The sequence below is a fragment of the Pelobates fuscus genome, chromosome 10 (genome assembly GCF_036172605.1).
Source record: "Pelobates fuscus isolate aPelFus1 chromosome 10, aPelFus1.pri, whole genome shotgun sequence".
Classification (NCBI taxonomy): domain Eukaryota; kingdom Metazoa; phylum Chordata; class Amphibia; order Anura; family Pelobatidae; genus Pelobates; species Pelobates fuscus.
In genome coordinates, this window is record NC_086326.1 from 66,833,965 (window position 1) to 66,853,397 (window position 19,433).

Here is a 19,433-nt window from a genome sequence, read left to right on the forward strand (position 1 = left end):
TCGAGTCTGTGTCTTCTTCCCTCCCTGGGTTATTGCTTGGGTATTACTCAATGTTGTGCTGTCATGGATATGGCCAGGAAAATGGAAAATGTATTCCTACTTACCGTAATTTTCTTTTCCTGGGCATAGGCCATGGCAGCACAAAGGTCCCACCCGGGGTTATTGCTGGAAAGAAGACTGGGGAAGGAGGGGTAGGAGGTGGTAATTATACTACTTAATTATTATTCCTGTCCAATTGGGATAGGGAGGAGCTACCCAATGTTGTGCTGCCATGGCCTATGCCAAGGAAAAGAAAATTACGGTAAGTAGGAATACATTTTCCATTTTCCTGGCCATATCCATGACAGCACAACATTGAGTAATACCCAAGCAATAACCCAGGGAGGGAAGAAGACACAGACTCGAAAAAGTTTTGAATGCAGCAGCTTGGGATAAGGGGTGCGAGGTAGATGGGCACTAGAGGGTCCTGCAGTGCCAGGAAAACTAATATGTTTTCCTGGCACTGGAGAATCCCCTTAAGGCCTTGATGCTTATTCAAAGATTACCAGAAAACATATTATACAATACATTATTAACCCTGAAGGCAATCAATAAGGGAGAGAGGAGGTTCACCAGAGACACTCCTGCTTCCAACTTCCTAGATCAATGTCCGACACAAGTCCCCGCGGTTTGACTGTCCATTTTCCCTTTCCTGCCATTTACACAGCTTGCTTCCAATTCTTAACTAGCTTTATCCCTCAGTAACAGCTCAGTGACCTACAGCTCCTTTTCTGCCTAGATACCTCCAAATTCCTCAGACAAGCTTTCAAAATAAACTAGCTATAACCTGACTCTAAACCTAACCCTTACGTAGTCACTAAACATATACTGCCACAGAGCTTAATTCCTGTTTCAGTCTATGTTTACAACAAGTAAAGACACAACCCCCTAGAGGTTTTTTTTTTTTTTTCTTGCCTTCTTTCTCATCTGCAATGTGAGCCCTCAGCATAGCAATACTTGGCTGAATTTCAACTTTCGATTCTCTCTTAGGATGTCACTGACTTTCTGCATTCCCGCCTTATAATCTCAATAGTACTAAGCACTTCATGCCTACAGCAGAGCTAACAACAAAGATACCCAGGACAAGGTTTTCTCCAACAACAAAAACTATCATGACGTAAGTACAGAATTCAATTAACAATATTTAGTTTTTCCTCATGAGTATTCTATCTTACAGAGAACACAGGTATTATTTTGGTGAAAATAGCTAAATAATCAGGCATCATAGAAACCAATAGCATGTCTCTCCACATTTTGCAAGTTACATTCAAACTAGCATCTGTTTTGCCTTAATGATCTCTCAAATTTGTTAATTAACTAGTAATCAGATGATCTTGATAACTAGTGTGTGTAATAGAAATGTAAACTGCAGAGCTGCATTTATAGGAATCTATTGTGCATAAATGTATAGTTATACAAAGTGTCATGATTATGCTTGAATGTAACCCACTGAGTGGCATTGTATCATTATGTTTGTAACTATAGACCTGTGAGTGTTTGTGGTTCTGTAGTCCTGCCGGGATGTGTGGGACTGGCGTTCCTGCATTTATTCCTGCTGGGGAAAAATACCCTAATGAGCCTGTAAATAGATCAAAGTTGTCAGGCAGGCGGCGGGGAGAGACGGGTAGCCATAATGCCAGGGGAAAGGAGATGTGAGGTCTATATAATAATAATAATAATAATAATAATAACAAAGTATTTAACCAGGAAAGGTACATTCAGATTACTCTGGTTTCCAAGTACGTATCTGCCCCATAGGCATGCACAGCCTATTGCATTAAAGCACAAACACAAGCCGTGTGTGTGTGTGTGTATATATACATACATATATACATTCACATACATGTAAAAATACACATACATGTGCAATCGTAGAGGGGTGATAACCTAAATAGTTTAGGTTACCCTATAGTGGTAACCTAAATAGTTTAACCCTATAGTGTCAGGAATACCTGTTTGTGTTCCTGACACTATAGTGTTCCTTTAAAGATATGCTAATAATTTATCCATTGCAATATTTAGGTGGAATTAAATCATTTCCTTAATATCTTAGTCAGCAATCAAAATATTTGTAAACTTCTCAAAGAAGGATCAGCACTGAGTACGAGCACAGAAAATAATGTATTTGAAAGGCAGCACACCTACAAGTAGAAAAGGACACCCCACAATATGCAATAATTCAAGGATTTTACTATTACCATGACGTTAAGTCATGATTTTATTAACGACACGGAGGCGAGTATTATGCTGCACACTTTCTTTATTTCCCTCAGCAGCAAAGAAGAATTTTAAACATAACCAGTAAATAACAGTAATTGTCTGAGAGGTATTCTTCCCAGCAACAGGAACAGCCAATCAGATTCAAAAAGAAAAATGATACACTCCGTGGGAAAGATAACAAGTGAGCAGCTCTAAACACCTAATATGTGGTATCCCCTACACCACCATAAAAACAATAGTATACATACAAAACAATAGGTGGAACCGCTTGAGTCTTTGATAATCTGTAAAACAGGGGTATATGCAAAATAGCGTAGTATGTCTATACAATAACATAGAATGGGAGAAGTAAATAGTAGTTGCACTCACAATGTTGGAGTCATACCCTCATATGACTCTCTTTGTATGCTCCTTTGGACCATTCAAAGGTTGTCCAAACCTATATGCTGCCGGAATCTTGGTTGTCCTTCTACACCTGTGCCTGGTGTCTTGAAATGAAGTAGCAGGAAACTCAGATATCTGCTCAAAGGTAGGTTTATTTCTTTAAAAAAATGCTTAAAATAAATATGCTTTACCAGAATACAACTGGTTAAAGTGCAAAAGTAATGTAAAATAAAACCACAATTAAAGTCTTTAAAAAGTGTCCTTCAATAAGGTGTCCAAGTGTCCAAAACGCGTTTCGCCTCTCAATCAGGCTTCCTCAGTTGGATAAAGTTCACTTCAAATGTTTCCCTTTTTATGGGGTTCCCGCCGGACCCTCTCCGCCAATCAGACGTTTCCTTCCTGTAAATTGTTAACTTGGAACGCATCGTGCGTTCCAACCATTGTCAAAAATAACTTCCGGGACATATTGGGGTCGGGCGCACGTGCGTCTCACACGTCGGCGGCCATTTCCGCAATTCATTGAGATGGAACGCACGTGCGTTCCAATCGAGGCTTGCTATACAGCATCTGCGTCCCACCTCGTTTAGACGCATGCGCGTCCCCGACCGGCCGACCAGCCAATAGGCTTACTACCCCCATGGAACGCACATGCGTTCCAAAATTTCTGCGGTCCGAAACCTCATGAATATCAAAAGGGGGGAGATGTATAGAATCAAATGCAGATAAAATTGCCCAGTACTGCGATGCTGGGTTGCAATACCATAGATAAAATATATATATAGCAGGACTGTGCAATACAACAAGAAAATAACAAGGATGGAAATGTTAAACAATCTATAATGGGAACATATACAACAATAGGACATCTTAAATATATGGTGAAATGGGTACAGAATAAGTGATATAAATAGTAAAATAGTACCTCCTAATTAATCAAACTAAAAGGTGTGTATGTGAAGTGGATTAACTCATAAAGTGACATAGCTCGAAATCGTTATTTAAACCTTCCGGTACCATAGTGTTAAAGTTAAAGATAAATTTCATTTCTTCTTTCCCTATTTTATTGGAATAATCCCCTCCTCTCCAATCTTTTTTCACATGTTTTAATGCACAAAAGAACAATCCTTCCGGATTCTGTCCATGTGTTTTTTTAAAATGATTCGAAACACTGTGGGTTTCTACTCCGTTTCGGATATTTCTAATGTGTTCCGCTATTCTGATGTTCAAACTTCGAATGGTGCGGCCTATGTAAATTAAGTTGCACGGACATTTTAAGGCATAAATGACCCCCTTGGAGTGGCAGGTTAAGTGATCTCTTATACTGAATTTCTTATTTATATGGGGTTCTAGATCTACTAAGTGTCTCTTTTTGCTTTTTGTATTCTTGCATGCTCCACACTGTCCACAACCGTAAAAACTTTTTTCCATTAAAAAGAAATTTCTTTCCTTTATGGTATTTTTGTTATTGTTCTTGACCAGTGTATTCTTGAGATTTTTTGCTCCTCTAAAAATTATTTTTGGTTTATCGGGTAGCAACTGTTTCAAAATCGGGTCATCTTTTAAAATATGCCAATATTTGTGCATAATCTTGTTTACCTTTCTATTGTTACCGTGGTAATTGCATATAAAAGGGATATCCGTACTCCACTCTTTCTTTTTATTTTTTTTATTCTTATATGTTAACAGGTTAGTTCTTTGTGTCTGCTGGACTTCGTCTAAGGCTATTTGGAGAATACCCTTTCTCTAAAAATTGAATTTTTATTCTATTGGCTTGTTCTAAAAAATCTTGGTCATTTGTACAATTTCTTCTGATTCTCATGAATTGGCCCTTGGGAGCATTGCTCAACCAAGGGGTATGATGGCAGCTTTCCCTTCTAATATAACTATTTGCATCCACTTCTTTAAAATGATTCCTCGTGGAGATCTTGTTTTGAGATATGAAGATTTCTAAGTCTAAAAAATTAATTTGTGTAGTGCTGATTTGAGCTGTTAAAACGATATTCCATCGATTATCATTAAGATGTTGAATAAAAGAGGTAAGTTCTGTGTGTGACCCTGTCCAAATAAAAAAGATATCATCTATATAGCGATGGTAGTTCACCAAGTTCGCCCCCCATGTATGGTCTTCATATATAAATTGCTCTTCCCAATAGGCCATGAATAAATTCGCGTAACTGGGGGCGAACTTGGTGCCCATCGCTGTACCCCTGATTTGCAGATAAAACTCTTCGTTGAACCAAAAATAGTTGTTCGTGAGTATTAAAAGAATGCCTTCTAAAATAAAAATGATCTGTTCATCCTTAAAATTATGTTTTTTTAAAAAATGTTCAACTGCCTCTAGCCCTTTTTCATGGGGAATGATACTATAGAGCGAGGTCACATCGCATGTGACAAGAAAATTCCCTTCATTCCAAGCAGTGTTTTCTAAAATTTGTAAAATGTGTAGTGTGTCCTTAAGGTATGCTGGATTGTGAATGACTATAGGTTGTAAGAGGTGATCCAAGTATTCTGAAATTTTGGATGACACAGAGTTAATGCCAGATATTATGGGTCTTCCTGGGGGATTTTCTTTATTTTTATGGACCATCGGGAGATGGTAATATACTGGTATAATGGGATGGGAAGTTGTTAAGTATGTTGCTTCCTGTGATGTTAGGATGCCTAGTTCTAGTCCTTTTTTTATATATGAATCAAACTTTCTTTTTATTTCTTCTGTTGGGTTTTTATCTAACTTTTTGTATGTATCTGTGTCAGATCGTATCCTATCTGCTTCATTTAGATATTTGTCCTTTGGGATTACTACCACCCCTCCACCTTTATCCGCAGGTTTGATTATTACTTCTTTATCTTGTTTTAACTCTTTTAATGTGTTTCTTTCTTTTTTGGATAGATTTTGGTGGTATTGGTTTAATGGTTTTATCTTTTTGATTTCTTTCATCACCATTAATTCGAAGGCTTTTATTTCGTCGGAAATTAAGTATTTTGGAAAGAAATCTGATTTAACTTTAAGATCTGTGTGTTCATATTCTGATATTGTTTCCGTATCCACTTTTTCCTCTCTGTCGAAAAAGAATTTTTTTAGGCACAGTTTCCTAATAAATTTGTTAATGTCTATGTAAAAATCAAATTTATTAATATCTGTAGTAGGTGCGAATTTTAGGCCTTTTTGGAGTACCTGTATCTGATTAATGGGTAATTCCGTTTCCATTAAATTAAATATACCCTTTGTGTTTATCTCTTCCCCCTCTTTTCCCTGTGATGGTGGTCTTCTCTTTCTATTTCTATTTCTCTTTCTTGGGTTGCTGACCTTTGGCGTTTGCCTGGTGATTCCCAAATTTTTATGTGTCGTGTCTGTTTCAACCTCTCTGAGACTGGGTCCTTCCATAAAAAATTAGATGAGTGTTCTGGTCTAGAGGAATCTAATATCTCGTCTATCCTTTCGGTTGTATGTGCTATGGGAGCTGTAGTTGGTTCCCTATACGTTCCTTTCCTCTTATTTTCTATTACCGTTGTCTTTCTAGCATTGGGAATATTCGATTGTAAGGCTTGACTGTAACTCTCGTACTTGGGATTTTTGGATGGAAATGTACGATGTGTTCTTTCTCTCTCTGGGGGTGATCTCTGTTCTCTATCATTTCTCCTATAATCATTCCGTTTGTTGTACTGTTGTTGATATTGAGGTCTCATCTGGTGTTGTGATGTGTATGAGCGATAATTGTCTCTTGATTTGCTTTGACTTTTATCTCTCTGTTGTTGATATTGAGATCTCGTCTGATGTTGTGATGTGTATGAGCGATAATTGTCTCTTGATTTACTTCGACTTTTATCTCTCTTTGATCTACTTTGACTTCTATGTCTGAATGTGTGTCTTTCTATCCTGCTTTGGTAAGTGGGGTTATTGTTTTTTCTATGGTACTTATGTCTGTTATATGTGTCCTCCCTTCTTTGTTTAGGGTTAAGTTTCGTTTTGCCTGAAGGGTTGACGCCTTCAGTTTGATAGTCATTTTTATCCCTAAAATATTTCTTCTTTTTGATATCAATGACCTCCTTTTCTATATTCTCTACTTTTGTGTTAATGTCTTTCATAATTTGATTATATATTTCCGGACTAGTAGTTCTACTTGTTTTCTCTTTCCATTCTTTTATCTCATTGTCTAGTTGTAATAAAGTCTCCTCCCTTCTCGAGACAATATAGCCTATTGTGCTAAATGCAAACCCTTCTAACATCTTGTCCCATCCAGTCATAAAGGTCTCTTCCTCTCTATCAAAGGTTGGGGTTTTGTGGAATCTCAAACCTCTTGGGGTGATCCGTTCTCTCACATATTTTTTTAAAGCAGCTACCTCCCATTTGATTTTCATCTCTTTGATTAGGCATCTTTCTAGGTTAAGTTTACATTTATCTGTGTCTGCATAAACCGTGACATCCTTCACGTTGTCTTTATTTGCAAACATTAAGTCAATATCATTAATAGAATATTCTCTACACTCTGAGAGTGCCATATTGTTTTTATGTGTAATTGATCCTTCACCACTTGTGTATAGAGGATTTTGGTACAAATCCCAAAGGACAAATATCTAAATGAAGCAGATAGGATACTATCTGACACAGATACATACAAAAAGTTAGATAAAAACCCAACAGAAGAAATAAAAAGAAAGTTCGATTCATATATAAAAAAAGGACTAGAACTAGGCATCCTAACATCACAGGAAGCAACATACTTAACAACTTCCCATCCCATTATACCAGTATATTACCATCTCCCGAAGGTCCATAAAAATAAAGAAAATCCCCCAGGAAGACCCATAATATCTGGCATTAACTCTGTGTCATCCAAAATTTCAGAATACTTGGATCACCTCTTACAACCTATAGTCATTCACAATCCAGCATACCTTAAGGACACACTACACATTTTACAAATTTTAGAAAACACTGCTTGGAATGAAGGGAATTTTCTTGTCACATGCGATGTGACCTCGCTCTATAGTATCATTCCCCATGAAAAAGGGCTAGAGGCAGTTGAACATTTTTTAAAAAAACATAATTTTAAGGATGAACAGATCATTTTTATTTTAGAAGGCATTCTTTTAATACTCACGAACAACTATTTTTGGTTCAACGAAGAGTTTTATCTGCAAATCAGGGGTACAGCGATGGGCACCAAGTTCGCCCCCAGTTACGCGAATTTATTCATGGCCTATTGGGAAGAGCAATTTATATATGAAGACCATACATGGGGGGCGAACTTGGTGAACTACCATCGCTATATAGATGATATATTTTTTATTTGGACAGGGTCACACACAGAACTTACCTCTTTTATTCAACATCTTAATGATAATCGATGGAATATCGTTTTAACAGCTCAAATCAGCACTACACAAATTAATTTTTTAGACTTAGAAATCTTCATATCTCAAAACAAGATCTCCACGAGGAATCATTTTAAAGAAGTGGATGCAAATAGTTATATTAGAAGGGAAAGCTGCCATCATACCCCTTGGTTGAGCAATGCTCCCAAGGGCCAATTCATGAGAATCAGAAGAAATTGTACAAATGACCAAGATTTTTTAGAACAAGCCAATAGAATAAAAATTCAATTTTTAGAGAAAGGGTATGATGAAACCTCTCTCCAAATAGCCTTAGACGAAGTCCAGCAGACACAAAGAACTAACCTGTTAACATATAAGAATAAAAAAAATAAAAAGAAAGAGTGGAGTACGGATATCCCTTTTATATGCAATTACCACGGTAACAATAGAAAGGTAAACAAGATTATGCACAAATATTGGCATATTTTAAAAGATGACCCGATTTTGAAACAGTTGCTACCCGATAAACCAAAAATAATTTTTAGAGGAGCAAAAAATCTCAAGAATACACTGGTCAAGAACAATAACAAAAATACCATAAAGGAAAGAAATTTCTTTTTAATGGAAAAAGGTTTTTACGGTTGTGGACAGTGTGGAGCATGCAAGAATACAAAAAGCAAAAAGAGACACTTAGTAGATCTAGAACCCCATATAAATAAGAAATTCAGTATAAGAGATCACTTAACCTGCCACTCCAAGGGGGTCATTTATGCCTTAAAATGTCCGTGCAACTTAATTTACATAGGCCGCACCATTCGAAGTTTGAACATCAGAATAGCGGAACACATTAGAAATATCCGAAACGGAGTAGAAACCCACAGTGTTTCGAATCATTTTAAAAAAACACATGGACAGAATCCGGAAGGATTGTTCTTTTGTGCATTAAAACATGTGAAAAAAGATTGGAGAGGAGGGGATTATTCCAATAAAATAGGGAAAGAAGAAATGAAATTTATCTTTAACTTTAACACTATGGTACCGGAAGGTTTAAATAACGATTTCGAGCTATGTCACTTTATGAGTTAATCCACTTCACATACACACCTTTTAGTTTGATTAATTAGGAGGTACTATTTTACTATTTATATCACTTATTCTGTACCCATTTCACCATATATTTAAGATGTCCTATTGTTGTATATGTTCCCATTATAGATTGTTTAACATTTCCATCCTTGTTATTTTCTTGTTGTATTGCACAGTCCTGCTATATATATATTTTATCTATGGTATTGCAACCCAGCATCGCAGTACTGGGCAATTTTATCTGCATTTGATTCTATACATCTCCCCCCTTTTGATATTCATGAGGTTTCGGACCGCAGAAATTTTGGAACGCATGTGCGTTCCATGGGGGTAGTAAGCCTATTGGCTGGTCGGCCGGTCGGGGACGCGCATGCGTCTAAACGAGGTGGGACGCAGATGCTGTATAGCGAGCCTCGATTGGAACGCACGTGCGTTCCATCTCAATGAATTGCGGAAATGGCCGCCGACGTGTGAGACGCACGTGCGCCCGACCCCAATATGTCCCGGAAGTTATTTTTGACAATGGTTGGAACGCACGATGCGTTCCAAGTTAACAATTTACAGGAAGGAAACGTCTGATTGGCGGAGAGGGTCCGGCGGGAACCCCATAAAAAGGGAAACATTTGAAGTGAACTTTATCCAACTGAGGAAGCCTGATTGAGAGGCGAAACGCGTTTTGGACACTTGGACACCTTATTGAAGGACACTTTTTAAAGACTTTAATTGTGGTTTTATTTTATATTACTTTTGCACTTTAACCAGTTGTATTCTGGTAAAGCATATTTATTTTAAGCATTTTTTTAAAGAAATAAACCTACCTTTGAGCAGATATCTGAGTTTCCTGCTACTTCATTTCAAGACACCAGGCACAGGTGTAGAAGGACAACCAAGATTCCGGCAGCATATAGGTTTGGACAACCTTTTAATGGTCCAAAGGAGCATACAAAGAGAGTCATATGAGGGTATGACTCCAACATTGTGAGTGCAACTACTATTTACTTCTCCCATTCTATGTTATTGTATAGACATACTACGCTATTTTGCATATACCCATGTTTTACAGATTATCAAAGACTCAAGCGGTTCCACCTATTGTTTTGTATGTAGCCAATCAGATTCCACTCTCTCCAGCATAATAGGCTCTGGCAACCAATCCGATTCCTCTTTATTTGTGGTCCCAAATAAGTATAACAATCCATCCAAACATTGAAACTGAGTATAAAGGGAATGTCCACATCGCTATGAGATAGATTAGGCTGTAAGAGAGGAAAAATATGGTTATATCCTAGCATAAAACTGGGTGTACACATAGATCACAGATATCCGAGGTAGAATTTAACCATTTTCTTGCCAAAGGAATATTTATTCTATAAACTGGATGAACACATAGGTATTAGATTGTCAGAACTAGAGACCTCACCTATTTTAATCCAAAGAGGATAACTTAATTCTTGACAAGCATAAGAGTAGGAGAGATACATGTTCAACATAACTTACCGTAGATCAACTTAACCACCTTCCATCCATCTTCGGGTGGGAGGGATAATACTCGCCTCCGTGTCGTTAATAAAATCATGACTTTACGTCATGGTAATAGTAAAATCCTTGAATTCTATTAAGACACGGAGGCTCCTATTATGCTGGTTTAAAGCTGAGAGATTACCGTTCCTGCAAAGTGTTGTATAGGTTTAAAGTAAAAATCACGGAAGGTAGATTCTGAGGACCAGTCGGCCGCCTTCAAAATGTCTTCAAGATGGCAACCCATCGAAGAGGCCTTGGAATCTATCACTCCTCACACTGAGTGAGGTGAAAATAGTGAAGTGTCGATTCCCGCTGTAGACATAATCCATTTGACCCAGCGGGCCAATGTAAGGGTAGACACTGGTAAGTGTGGTTTTTGGAAAGAAATAAAGAGTTTGTGTTTTGTTGGGTCCCGTAATGCAGCGGTGCGAAGTTTGTAGGACTGAAGGCATTTGACCGGGCATAAGAGAGGCTTGTCAGGAAAAGATGGTATGTCACTCTCTACGATAACGTCTTCGTTCTTCGGGATATGTCAAAAGTGACCCCTTCCGGAGTGTAGGAACGTGCAGTAATATCTAGAGCCCTGACGTCTGAAACCCTTTTGCAGGATATGAGATATCGGAGCATAACCAGTTTTGCCGGTAACTGTTTCAGGGATATTGATGCGTTGTCTGGCCATGATTCGAGAAAATTGAGGATAACGGAGTAGTATAGTAGTACTGAATAGCGTGGTAGCGGGGGGCGTGCAAATCTGATGCCACATAGGAGTCTGCATACCAATGGGTGGCGTCCTATCGGTGTTCCATCTATACCTTGGTGTGCGGCCGAGATAGCCGATCAATAGAGGTTCACTGTACGGTATGCTTTGCCGTTGTCAAACAATGAGGTTAAGAATTGAAGAGTCGAAGTCAGAGGAGCCGATATGGGATCTAAGTCCCGTTCGTTGCACCAATCATGCCATTTGTTCCAAGCAGATTTATAAGTTTGTCTTGTGCCGGGTGCCCATGCGCCTTCGAGAAGTTGGAGAGTTGATTCCAAAATTCCCTCAATTGAGCAAGGCTCCCTGAAACTAGCCACGCTGTGAGGTATAGTAAACCTTGTTGGACCAGGGGGTGGGAAGACCCGTCCGGGTCCCGAAGCAGGTAATCGAGGCGTGGGAGGATGCGGGGTATGTCTACTGCCAACTCTAAGAGGGAAGGAAACCATGGTTGGGACGGCCATAATGGTGCCACAATCACTAAAGTTCCTGTCTGGCGCCGTAGTTGCAGTAGGCAGCGGGTAATCAATGCAAAGGGAGGAATGGCATAGTTCCTTGCGGAGGACCAGTTTTGGGTGAAGGCATCTGTTACCAGTGCTGATGGGTCCGGTCTCCAACTGAAAAATCTGGGAAGTTGTGTATTCAAACGGGAAGCAAACAGATCCTTGTCTAAAGGGCCACATAGGGATTGGATGTCTTGGAAGACCCTGGGTTCCAGGTGCCAGTCGCTGGGATCCCTGAGGTGTCGAGAGTACCAGTCTGCCGTGGTGTTGCAGAGGCCTGGGATATATTCTGCCGTGACCGAAATGCCCTGTGTCAGGCAAAACTGTCAAAAGTCCCATGCCAAATTCGCCAAGACCTTCGATTTCGTGCCTCCAAAGTGATTTATATAACGGACTGCCGAGATATTGTCCATTTTCTGGAGGATGGAGCATCGGGCTTGAGTTGGTGAAAAACTGTGGATTGCAAAGGATTCGGCCAGGAGTTCCAGGCAATTGATGTGGAGTGATAATTCCACTTTGGACCATCTGCCACCTGTAGATATATTTCCACAGCGCGCACCCCAACCGTGCAAGCTCGCATCGGATTCTTTTATTATGTCTGGTGCGGTGCCGAAAATGGCGCACCCATTCCAGACCTCCATATGGGAGAGCCACCATTTGAGTTCGTTTTTCACTTATGAGTTCAGAGTGATCATGTCCATGTAGGAGGCTCCGTCTTTCAAATGGGAGGATTGTAGGCGCTGAAGAGGGCCCGGGAAGATGGCTTGTATGGAGGCTGCTAAGAGGCCTATCACTCTCGCCAATTGTTTGAGGGTGAGCTGGGAGGTCGCCAGAGTGCGTCTGATCTCCTTCTTTATGTTGGTTAATTTTGTTGCTGGTAGGTGTAGGGTCTGTAGTGTAGAGTCCATTTGTTGGACTATATATATATATATATATATATATATATTTTTTTTTTTTTTAGGTTGACAGACTCGCACTGTGTTGTTTGCTTAAATCTTCAAAAACTTTGGCACAAATACTTATCATCTGAGCATTAACTGGTTGGCAGTAACTAACTGAAAGTAGTCATTTATTATTTACTAGGTGAATACACCTGCCAAACTGTTGTCTAGCTTTGCATAGAATTATGAGTGCATTGTTTCTGGGTTAATTATGTGCCAGTTGGACTGTAAGCTGAGCAACTCGCACATTTAGCGACCAGATGTGAAGTGTTTTGTCAGTTCCCTCTTAGTAGCTCTAAAAAAAGACATTAGCATTTTTTTTCAAAATAAATGTGCTTAGTATTGTCCATTTAATATAATTACTGTCATTTCAGGTTACGTTAAAAATAAACAAAAAAAATGTATTCTCTCTGTTCCTGGTTAGAAATGTAATGTCCTGTGTGCAATAATGTTTATTTTGATGAAAGGTTCTTGACATATAAGATGAACCATATTCTGCTTTATCAGATCAGCTTAGACCAAAGGACCATGGTGAACATGCTCATAAACAGTTTTTCATATTACCAGCAAACTGCATCCAGGGACGTATAGCACCATAACCACTGTAGCACACAACACAGGTAATGGTGCCTAGTGTCTTTTTCAGTCCGGGTAGGCACCCAAATAATCCCCTCATCTAATGTAGGATGCTTCCAATTCCCAATTATGACCCTTCCCCCAAAATAAATACATTCAAAAAATATATTAGGCTACTTATATTTTGTACCAAGGCATTATTAGGATTTTTATTAATTTACACAACATTTTTTTATCTACTATTTGACAATGATTTGGAGCCTTCTGTGTATTTCTAACATTATATCAATGTAATGACTGGACGATTGATAGGCTTATTATGGCATTTACAGTTTCAAATGTGTATTGTAATGAGAAATTAATGAAATATTTAAAATACCATGCTGCAGGATTCAGGAAGGGAGGAGAAATAAACTGTACCTGCCGTTCTTGGAGAAGACGCTGCTGCGCTATGACCCGGCTGGGCCTCACCTCACCCAAGCGTTGCTGGAACACGCCACGTACACTACAGGGGAGGTCTGGAGGAGGAGCAAGTCCATCCTACACTATGCAGCAATACCACTCGCGTAGTGAAGGATCGGATGGGAGGAAAAAATTGCGTTAAAGACGGCAGTGCATCACAGAGGTGACGGAGCCTCAATTTTGAGGCTTGTGTGCCCAGGCATGCCCGGCACACCCCGTGTGCACTGATCTGCCCTGTGCCACAGTCACTCTAGTTGCCAACTTCTATGAGAGATTCTCACAAAAAACAGAGAGAATAAGAAACAATCAATGAAAATATAACATGCAATTTATTGACATGTAAAATCAACATAAATAGTTAAGCAATAGCACAGTGCAACAATCACAATTATAAGCTAGAATAGGCAAAAAAAAGACCCGTTAGGATAGCTGCTTCATACGGCAGAACACAAGAGATTATATTAAAGTGCAAGTGCTTAAGTACAAAGATTCTTAAAGGACCACTCTAGTGCCAGGAAAGCATACTCGTTTTCCTGGCACTAGAGTGCCCTGAGGGTGCCCCCACCCTCAGGGTCCCCCTCCCGCCCGGCTCTGGAAAGGGGAAAGGGGTAAAAACTTACCTTTTTCCAGCGCTGGGCGGGGAGCTCTCCTCCTCCTCTCCGCCTCCGTTCCTCCCCGTCGGCTGAATGCGCACGCGCGGCAAGAGCTGCGCGCGCATTCAGCCGGTCACATAGGAAAGCATTCATAATGCTTTCCTATGGACGCATGCGTGCTCTCACTGTGATTTTCACAGTGAGAATCACGCAAGCGCCTCTAGCGGCTGTCAGTGAGACAGCCACTAGAGGATTAGGGGGAAGGCTTAACTAATTGATAAACATAGCAGTTTCTCTGAAACTGCTATGTTTATAAAACAATTAGTTAACCCTAGCTGGACCTGGCACCCAGACCACTTCATTAAGCTGAAGTGGTCTGGGTGCCTAGAGTGGTCCTTTAAGTAAGGGAAAGTGTAAGGTGCTAAATTTGCCACTAGAATGGCAGCTTACAACAACTACTCCTTCACAGCACGTAGTCACAAGCACATAGTTCAAAAATGCAGAATGCAAAAGTTCAAAAGATTTATGTTGATTTTACTTGTCAGTAAATTGCATGTTATATTTTCATTGATTGTTTCTTATTCTCTCTATTTTTTGTGATAACCTCTCATAGAAGTTGGCAACTGGAGTGACTGTGGCACCCTGTTATCTGGTATTGATTTTATCTTTACAGTTTTTTCTATTGTAGTCTATTCCCTGGTGGCCCAGTGGGCTAGCTCTCCGATTTGCAGCTTCACCGGGTGCAGAGCTGATGACCATGTGGAAGTGTCAGAGCAATGCCAGGGTAACTCTGATGTTCTGATTGGTTGGAACTTACTGAAAGCTATTTCACAGTCTGCAGCTCTGCAAGCGATGGACTCTCTCTCCCTCTCTGAGCAGACTGAGTGAAGTGGCACCGAACCTGGCAGCATACAGGGCAAGCTACTTAGCTCCCTCTCAGTGTTGGGACCTCTGCCAAGGACCAAGATGGATTTGTCTTTCCTAAGGTGAGTTAGGCAGACGCCTAGCTCGCCTAATTAGAGTCCTACCATGTTAAAATGTACAGATGTGGGAAAATGCCATCCCTGTCAAAGTGATGCCTGGGGCCCATGGCCCCACTGGGCAAGCACTGCCCTACAAACACAGAAGATCCTCCCACACCTGCACACAGAGACCTCACTAATTGAACCCTAGCGAACATTACAACCCTGTATACACATTGCACCCCTTCACTTAGAGTGTGTCCCCTTACACAGTACACCCTCCCACACACAGACCCACTCCGATACACAAAGTGCACCCCCAACATTCACTTCACCCTCTATACACACACACACACACACACAGTATACCCCCTACAGACAGGAGAGGTTGTCAGCGTCATATAACAGGCTGTATGTTTGCACATTAATCACTACTGTATAGCAACAGATGATAAAAGCAGACTGTTTATATATGTGTAAAAAGCTGGAGATCAGTTAATTTATCTGAGGCATGGGGTATAAATCCAGTAGCTCACCAGGGCTGGATAATTAAATAGTGCTGGATAAGTTATCTGGCAACCTGATGCTAGGTAATCTCTGTCTATGTTGTTAAACAGACCTCCCCAACGGCAAAGTATGAAAGTGAGCTGTCCAAGGAAGGAAAGATGAATAGCAATACACAGGTTATGAGGTACAATAAGCATACCTCAATGGCCAGATATGACCGCAAGCGGTCCAAGATGGATATATAGACGGCAAGCCTCAAGTAATCAAGCATGGGATGGGCAAGATGAGGTCAGCAGTGATGAAGTAAATCCGCTTGACAGTATATCAAAATAAAAACATGAATAATATAATGCCCACTCTCATAAAAGTAAGTTGACGTGTTTTGACTCTCAGGGGAACTTTCTCAACACTGAATAACTGCAAAAAGTAACTGCAGTGGTTCTATAGCTGCAGTATACACAGATAATGAAAGGTAATACAAACCATATGTAAGTTAAGAACTTGATTAGTAATTAACAAATCAGAATTGATAGAATATTCTTAAAGGTCCCTCACACAATAAAAGGAATAAACTTTCAGCGCATAACTTTTCATGAGCAAACCACAAACACAAATAGATGAATTAATTAAAAAAAATAAAGCATTATAGCTTCTACATACATTGTCTGTATTGTCAGTGTAATATAAGTAAATATAACTCTTAATAAAAATAAAATAAATTCTGTTTTAATTTGATCTATTTTATCTTTACATTTTAAAATTCACTTGAAATTCTTAGCAATTCAGCTGACACACTCGGCTAATTAATGTTATCCCAATCTAGATGAAATTGACATTAGTAATACAGGTTAAGGAGCCTGGCATTAGGCCTGTGAGATTCCCTTGGTTTGTGTCAAACTGTTTAAATACAATCTAACACAGAACCAAGGGATGAACATGCAGTCTGCTAGCACCATAACCACCGCAATGGGCTGTAGTAGTTATGGCACTTTAACATGATATATTGTTACAATCACTAATGCTTACTCTTATTTTTTTCAATAGTGCGACAACTTTGAAAGTGCACTTGCTACAACTAAGCTGCCATTTTACATGGGATCTAATAGATGGTGAAATTGATGAAATAGAAGAAAGACTGCAAAATCAATTGACATATTTAGTCAGCGAGAGGAAATACATGGTGTACAATCTATTGGCTTATATAAAACATCTACAGAGTGATTACACAGAATCCATTGCTAATTTAAATGAAGCAGAAAGGAATTGCTTGTCTACATCAAATGGAACAAACTGCGAACTTCTGGTTATTTATGGTAACTATGCCTGGGTGCACTACTACTTAAATCAATTAGAAGAATCTCAACTGTACATTGACAAAGCAAACAATGTTTACAAAGAATTAAAGCAAACAAATGATCCTAAAGATATCCCTGAAATTTATGGTGAGCAGGCATGGTCTCTGTTGAATTTTAACAAAAAACATTATGAAAAAGCCAAAGACTGTTTTGAAAAGGCACTCAAAGAGGCTCCACAAGATCCTGAGTGGAACTCTGGTTACGCCACTGTAGTTTATCGATTGGAAGGTTTTCAAAACTTTAAAACTCCAGGTCTGAAATGGGAATCATTAAATCTGTTGAAACGAGCCATAGAACTAAATCGAAAGGATTCAGTGATGAAGGCACTTCTTGGTTTGAGATTGCAGGACCTGAAGAGGACACAGGAAGGACTAATAAATATAGAAGAAGCTCTGCAACAGACACCAAACCTTCCATATTTACTTCGCTATGTTGCTATATTTTATAGGAGAGCAGGGATGATTGATAAAGCCCTTTGTGTTCTGAAAACAGCTGTGAGTTTAATTCCTAATTCAGGATTTCATCATTATCAGATCGGCCTATGTTACAGGAGCAAAATGTCTGAAAAGAAAACATTAGCAAAATCAGATTTTAAAAATATTAAAACATACTCAAGGGAAATACAGGAACTACTTCAGAAGACCATATTTCACTTCAAAAAAGGGTTGGAATGTAAAAAAACACATATGTATGCATATATTGATTTGGCCAACATATATATAGAGGCTAATGAATACAAAAAAGCAGAGGAAACATTCCAGACAGTATTGTCCTTTACAAACCTTACAGATAATGAAAAACAGCAAATTCATTTTCATTATGGTAATTTTGAACAATTTAAAAAAAAATCTGAAAAAGAAGCTATACGTCATTACAAGGAAGCACTCCTCATACCAGGCACTTTCTATAATAAACAAAGATGTGAGCAGGAAGTGAAAAAACTGGCAGAGAGGAAGATCACTAGAGACCCTACAAATGCATCTGGATTCAGTCTGCTTGGGTTTGTTTATAAAATACAGCAAAAGTCAGCTGATGCAATTAAATGTTATGAACAGGCCCTGACATTGGATCCACATAATGAAGAATATTTAAGTAATCTCAGTGAATTGAAACTGGCAATATGAAGAAACTGCTGTGAGATAAGCAATATGGACTTCAATACAAACATTATATCGCTTATAATTGAAAAAAACGTCCTTTACACGTTTCTTTATATGTTCTACAAAATGTAGCACCCAAGGAGCTCGTTTTAGTATGGACAGTCATGAGAAAAATCTGTAAAAATATAAGAAAGCATGCAATTCAACTTAAGCTGTTTAGACAGTTTATGAATTTAATGCCGCTATCTGTTTGCTCTTTCCTGCCATTACATAGCTTGCTTTACAGCCACCCAATCCCTAGCTAGCTTAAGTCCCCCAGTAACAGCTCAGTGACCTACAACTCCTTTTCCAAATAGAAACTAGTTCTTTACCTAAAGGGAACACTGTAGTACCTAATAAACGTTATATTTAAAAGTCACTTTGACACATAAACCTTGTAGATGGATACTTATTTTTTTTTAAACATATATATATATATGAGAAAGGCATGTTCTTCGTGTGCCCACAATTCCTTCTTTTATTTTGTATGTTTGGAGTGCAGACAGATTCATTTTGGGTTGAACACCTCTGCCTGCTCCTCAGCTTCAGATGCCCCTTTGGAGTTAATCATAAGAAAGTATACATTTGAGGAGGTTTTGGATAGTAATGTCAGTTTAATTACAATTTTGCATAAAGCAGATATATGATATGCATTGTGAGTATATACATCAAAGCACTATCATTGTAGTTGTTTAGTTTTAACACTATTTTTGGGAATTGTGTTTTTTTATCACATTAATTTTACATTATATATATATATATATATATATATATATATATATTCACAATGCTCTCACAACAGATTAATGAAATACAATTTAGTTTATTTAGCACTAGCACAATTTAATTTGACTCTCACGTTGGCATTAGGACACACCACTATTAGGGTACTGTGGTGTAAGGTTGGGCTTAACAAAATATGGCCATATGGTGGAACTGAATCCCCATATTTGTTTGCTGAGATAGGTGATTTTAAATAACCTAGTAAAATGTAAAAAACTGTATTTTTGTGTTCCTTAAACATAAATCCAGTGATGTAATAGATCTGGGACTCACAGGAAGTGACACATCG

General features: G+C 38.9%; 2 protein-coding genes across 3 annotated transcripts in view; one reads left to right on the forward strand and one right to left on the reverse strand.

Moving 5' to 3' along the window:
• The window catches only part of LOC134575838 (interferon-induced protein with tetratricopeptide repeats 5-like), a 210,526-nt gene that overhangs the window by 56,901 nt on the left and 134,192 nt on the right, over window positions 1-19,433 (reverse strand). The gene's annotated exons all lie outside the window — the stretch shown is intronic.
• On the forward strand, window positions 1,071-18,389 carry LOC134574516 (interferon-induced protein with tetratricopeptide repeats 5-like). The gene is made up of 2 exons (XM_063433622.1): window positions 1,071-1,156; window positions 16,912-18,389. Exons 1-2 carry the CDS (start codon window positions 1,086-1,088, stop codon window positions 18,344-18,346), a joined length of 1,506 nt encoding a protein of 501 aa, XP_063289692.1. The 5' UTR covers window positions 1,071-1,085; the 3' UTR covers window positions 18,347-18,389.

Excerpts from the sequence above, each read along its gene's own strand:
- LOC134574516 (XM_063433622.1), top strand. The coding sequence starts at position 1,086 with ATGCCTACAGCAGAGCTAACAACAAAGATACCCAGGACAAGGTTTTCT. Across the intron at positions 1,157-16,911 it reads ACAACAAAAACTATCATGAC|TGCGACAACTTTGAAAGTGC; the intron begins GTAAGTACAGAA and ends TTTTTTCAATAG.